The sequence below is a fragment of the Colletotrichum fructicola genome (assembly GCF_000319635.2).
Source record: "Colletotrichum fructicola Nara gc5 chromosome Unknown KSG_Nara_v1_contig03, whole genome shotgun sequence".
In the NCBI taxonomy this organism is placed as follows: Eukaryota; Fungi; Ascomycota; class Sordariomycetes; order Glomerellales; family Glomerellaceae; genus Colletotrichum; species Colletotrichum fructicola.
In genome coordinates, this window is record NW_027094053.1 from 1,846,986 (window position 1) to 1,852,985 (window position 6,000).

Here is a 6,000-nt window from a genome sequence, read left to right on the forward strand (position 1 = left end):
CTACCCCTTGTTCACGTCCTCACCCGTCTCCTCTCCCATCATCCTGGCTTCAGTGTTCCTACGCGCCGGTGCCCTTTTCCCCATCGACCACCCACCCACCAAATCCCATCCGACCTGCCCAAGAACGATCGTCAAATCTAGCAAAATCCCGTACTTTCCAGCGTTGCATCGGGCCACAGGCAGCTTCAGATCCATCCGGGAACCCCCCAGCTGTGCCGACACAGGCGGTAGTCGAGCAAGTAGTGTACGGATATTTGATGTGGAATCACCATGCCAAGAACCCTCGCATGTGAGTGAGGTGAGGAAAGGCATCGCAATTTTGGTTCTTTCCCTCTCTCTCGCGCGCGTATGCTACGCCCGTATGCTATCGGGTACCATGTCATGAAGTGTTTGGGTCTCGCACATCGGCTCTGCACGTATGGAGACCATTCGCTTCTGTGACTGTTTCTTCATTCTCCTCTGGGTATGTGATGAAAAACACGGCCGCGAAAAGGTAGCGAATAGCAAGCAGTAATGATGCAAGAGATGATGATGCTGCTGAGGCCAGTGACGGCAATGACGAACCGCCGGCCATCACGTCGATGATTTTGGTATAGGGGGGAGCGGGGAACAGCGGTGCAGTGAGCGAGCGTAGGTGAAATTGGGGGCAGATCTTCGATGGGCCGTTGTCTTGGACGAATGCACCGGTGGACAGTGACGATGCAGGCGTCCCTCAGTCCCTCAGTCCCTCCGTCTGTCTGCCTGTCCCTGTCCAGTTTGTCTGCGGACGCGGGCGGGCGCGGTCGCACCATACGTAGCGGCCATCAACTGGACTGCTCCGGTCGGCGCAGCGGTGCCGTCGTCGGTGGTGGTGGTAGCAGTGGTGGGTGGTGGTCGCCAGTCGAGGTTGGATGGCGAGCGCGAACGGTCAACCGACCTTTGTGGTCGGAAACGGCCCGTGTGGTCGGATCTACCTAGTTTGGTATGGTTTGGTTTGGGTTGGTTTGGTTTGGGTTGGTTTGGTTTGGCTGGCACACTGGGTGACTGACGCTTTGGTTGGTGTCAAATTGGATTGGACAGGCCAGGACCCAGCCGCGCCGGTGCCAGGTGCGCCGTGGGCCTTCGAAACGGTCGAGGGTAGGTAGGTAGGCAAGGTAAGGTAAGTATTAGTAGGTAGCTCTGGTGGTGTAGCGGTGTCGGTGCTTCGGACGACAATCCATTCAATGCCGTCAAGGGTGCAAGGCATCGAAAGAAAAGCAGGGCTTCCCCGGCCGGGCCTTGGTTTTCTTGTCAAAGGGGAAGGGAGGGTTGCACTCGCAGATCCTGCTCGGTCCCGTCAGCGCGGCCGTGCTGCCAATTCGTGGCCAACTCGCTGCCATCCGCCTTTCCTTCAGGGATTGTCTACGGGATGCGAACATCCCGAGGGTGGGAGACCAGGGGCTTGTGAAGATCACCGTCTTCTTTTGCACGACGAAAGATGAGCTGCCCCATGCCATGCAATTGACTCTGGACAATTGTCATACCGCCGTCCCTACCAACCACTTTCTTTGCCGTGTGCTCGCTCGTTTGAAGAATTGTCAACAGACGGCCGTGATCGAACCCTGTATCAGATGAAGTACCATAGTAGACGGTGGACACGCATGCTTCGTATATGCCTCGGGAACGTTAACTACGCACTCTGTTCATTCTACCGCCCTACACCACACTACACCACATCACACCACACCAGGCCTGAACTCTGCCTTATCGTGCAAGCACACAAGTTTGCCTCTACAGCTAGTCCGATCTTCTGTCGCCGTCAGACTCCCTTCCTACTGGCTTCGAAATCCGGCAACTGAGTCCGTCCTGACTGAGCCAAATCTCATCGCAAACTTTGAAATTTCGCCCATGGGCAATTGCTCGTCATGATCGACATCAGCCCGCCCGCCCCTTAACCCCATCTACCTCGTGTTGAATGCGACTTTCTGTCCTGACGGCTGGCTTGGCCTGGCTGACGCTCTGTCCTCCGCCTCACCTTGTCCTGGGCTTGTCTACGCAGTAGTCCGCCAACCGAGGGCTCCAAAATTTGGGTACAGGGTCCAACAGAGCCCGGGGAACCCCTTCGACTTGTGTTGGAAACAGAGGGCGTTGAACAGAGACAAGACCCTTGTCTATGCCCTTGTTGCAAGCCCACACACTGGTCCCGTCGATCGCCGCTGACGTGTCCGTGGGCATGAATTTCAGACATTCGCTGAGCCTTCTCTGCCCCCGTTCGACGATGGCCCATTCCCGGCAACTCCTACTCGAGCCCCAAAGTTGCTCAAGTTCCGCTGACACATGCGTTGGAAACACCAAACATGTCACTTTCGAGCTGCACAGCGTGCTCTCAACTTCGCAGCATATAAAAGTGCATAACCCGAGAGGGTAAAGTTCATGTGCTGAGCAATAATTTTTTGCATTACGGGCCGCGTCTTGCGGTGCGCGTGAAGGTAATCAACACACGCTGTTATCCTTTTCCCCGGTACATCTTGTGGACCTTATCAGACCCATGCCGAACCATCATATTCTGGTCTCCGAACGCCTTTCCCTCGCTTGAGTTGGTACAGATCAAATAGAAATAGAAAGACAAAAACAAGGCAGCTTGCCTTTTCCAGCACTCGCCATCAAAGAATCGATCCTTTGTCTAATTGCGCCTTCAAGCCCGTAGATTCTTGGTACAGTTTCGGCCACAACACAAGTTCAGATTAAATTCAACTTTCCACGTGCTGTTTTGCATTGCACGGCGCGCCAAGTCATCCAAGAAGGGCTGAAACGTCCATCCGGGAGTCCTTATCGGCTGGTATAGGTGAAGCGACAGTGCTCGATACCGGCGAGTTTGGCGCCGTCAAAAGATGCGATCCCATTGACGGTAGTCGACCGTGCTCTTTCCTTTCGCTCGGTGCATGGAGCAGAGAACCGAAACTAGGTAATGATCGAGGCTGGGAGCCAGTGTCTAGATGACGAAGAGGAGGGAGTTGAAGAGATGGCGATGTGCCTCTGGAAAGGCATTGGGGAGATGTGGTGTAGCTTGACGCGGCATCGGAGACAGTCGAGGCCTCGCCGTCCAGTGCGTCGCTGCCAGGAGACGAGGTTGAACAGGGTGACGGCAGAGGCGATTCCAAATGATAGAGAGTGTGGTTGTGGCTGTGACCATAGAACGTCGGAGATACAGGCGACGACACGGCGTGCCTTGGAAGTGGGAGTGCTGACGGGTGAGGGTTGAGGGTGAGAGTCGGGCGTGTGAAGGCGGAGTGGCCATATCTTCTGTCGTCGTAGCCAGAAGTGCTCTGGTTGGCTCTGCGGCGATCGTGACGCTTGCGGCGATTCTGGCTTCCGTTCCACCAGTTCTTGACTGCATTATCGCTGCGACCATGCAGACGTCTTGCAATCTCGGCCCACCTCTTGCCAATCTCGCCGACGAGAATCTCTATTTGGGCGCCCTCCTCGGCTGTGATGGGCTCATGATTAAGTGTGGGCTTCAAGTTCTGGTGAAAGCGCTCTCTGCATTGCTTGGGCGTGCGGGTTCCGAGGGCTTGGGCAATGCGAACCCAGTTCAAGGGGCCTTGGTCGCTGACAAGCTGCATGAGATAACCGTCTTCTTGCTGGGACCACGGTCCTCTTCTTTGAGCCATTGTGGAAGTGTGGTGTGGATCGACTAAGATTATGATGGGAGGTTTGTGGTGGTAGACACCGAAGCCCAGAGTAACTATGTGGCAGCTGGGCGATGAGGTCGAGATGTGTACAAGCTGGGAGCAAGGAGAAAGGGCTGGCTATGGTCTTGTTGTTGTTATTGTTGTTGTTGTTGTCGTTGATGAAGACGATACAAGAGAGGGAGAATGAAGAGGCTGTTGGGGGTCTTGGAAAGGTGTGGGTTGTGTGCGTATATATGTGCTTGAGCAGATGGAAGCGGCGTGGGAGAGAGACAAGGAGTATGAGAGGCTGTGCCGAAGAACGAGATCTATGCAAATCCAACAATAAGATTGGAGGACATGGGGATAACAGGTGAAAAAGAAAGGTTAAGGTTTGAAATGAACCTGGTTTAAGGGTGGAAGAAGAACGAAGAAATGGTGATGGCGAGTGGAGCGTTCTTGTAAACCCACGGCGAGCCCAGAAGTGAGGTAAGGAACTGCACCACATTACCTGGGATGGAGTGAGGCACCCTACCCAAAAGCAGAGGTCCAGCTGCTGCGGTATCAGCACCTAGCACGATCCGATAGAGCAGGGCAAGGACAGAGAAGACAGACGCCTTTCCTTATGGGGGAGGGGGTGAGACTGGATCGTTGCTGCCGCATGTACCATCCCCCCAGAAGATGGTGTAGGTCTACTTGACTGTGCTTCGTGGGTGAGGATCAGAGTTGGGGCGTGGGAGATCACTACGGGAGGCGTGGCACATGGATGTGGGGTGTCGCAATAGTGTCGTCCAGAGGCAAGGCACCTGGTAAAGGTATTACAAAAAAAATCCAGCTCAACTGTATCCGTCGTTTCTTTGCACAGAAGGCCGACATGGGGGAATCCTAAGATGAGAGAACCCCAGAGGCCCAGGTTCATTCTGGTCTAGGCCCATTGACTGACTGTTGGCCCCGCGGGGGTTTCTAGCACATCCACAACCACCTCATTACCCGTCCGTTCCAAAAGTAGGTACAGACAAAAACCTCTTCAGAACGAGGCTGAGCGAATGTCGACTCCAGTCACTTACAGCAGCCGACGATCTCTGTCGATGTGCGTTGGAGTCGGGCGGTCAGGCAAGAAGGCTTGAGATGGCTTCAGGGCGCTTGATGCACTGCGAACCCAGGGTATGTAGGTCGAGAGCCTAAGACCAAAGCAAACAATGCCTTCCACCGTACCGTCGTGCCCAGGTAAGAAGCATGTATCCTAGGCCATGGGACAGATTCCGAGTCTCGATTGACAGACTGACTTACGGCTATTTCCTTCGAGACACACCCCTGGCCCTTGTTCACTTCCATATCCACAGCCCACCAGACCCTGTCCTTGTTCCCCGGCTCTAGTCCCGGTCCCGATTCTGATCATGATCCTTGTTCATGCTTTTGAACTGGTATCCGTCCTGGGCCTGTCCCTGCCCCTTGTAGAGGCCCCGGCTTCAGCCACAGCCCAAGCCAAGCCCACGCCATACACCCGGTGGGACATAAATCTCTGATCTGATGCCAGGATGATGCCAGGATATCGCAAGCTCTTGAAATCGGGCGTTGCTGGACTGACGGATGAGGCTAGATAGCTTGTCGAGGAGACGGTCTCGATCGAGCGAGGACTACCTACCTCAGGTATTAGGACCAACGACTGTGGCCTTACTATACCGGACAAGGCCACAGAGAGAGACGAAAGCACTGCAGCGCCGTGTTGGGAAGTGCAAATCCTTCAACCTGACGAAATCAGCCAAGCGCATTCGGGCTGCTTGACGTTTCGATACCTTCCGTGCCATGTCCTGCAATGCCTCCGACGAACAACTGCGGCTCTCTCATGTCCAGTGTGATGCACTGATGTACGGTCTCATTGCCCCGGCCGGGGAAATAAACGTCAACGCAACTTCATCGATATGCACGGGTAAGCTTGATTGAAGCATCCATGTCTGGGATTTCCCAAACGTATCTTTTTGAGGGACCTGGGGTTCAAGACCCTCGAGTCCGTTCATTGGATTTGACTGAAATCTGACGTCCCGAGGCTTGGAGTTGAAAGTCAGATGCACGGAATAGAGCCGAAGCCATTTATTTCATTTCAGTTGGGCGATCCCCAAAGGCACGAACTTGGCATCAATGCACCGCTCCACGGGCGTAGACAGCAACACGCACTGGCACGCATACTCTGCGTATCCGTCGAGAGCGGGCCGGCATACGGTATACCCTGCCTTGCCTTGCCTTACCTCACCTCACCTCGCCTCGCCTTACGTTAGGTATGGGGATGCAGCGTGCCGTGCGCCGTGCATGGCTTCGACACGATGCGATGCGGATGCGAAGTACCATGCAAAGAGAGAAGCGTTGAATTTCTCGT

The 6,000-nt window shown here is 54.7% G+C and overlaps 1 protein-coding gene across 1 annotated transcript; it reads right to left on the reverse strand.

Annotated features, from left to right (window-relative positions):
- Positions 1–2,750: 2,750 nt before the first annotated feature.
- rca-1 (Myb-like DNA-binding protein myb-1) lies at positions 2,751–3,629 on the reverse strand (the record flags this gene model as incomplete). The annotated part of the gene is made up of 1 exon (XM_032034464.1): positions 2,751–3,629. The coding sequence occupies one exon, from the start codon at positions 3,627–3,629 to the stop codon at positions 2,751–2,753; it is 879 nt and encodes a 292-aa protein (XP_031893290.1).
- Between the last annotated feature and the right edge of the window lie 2,371 nt (positions 3,630–6,000).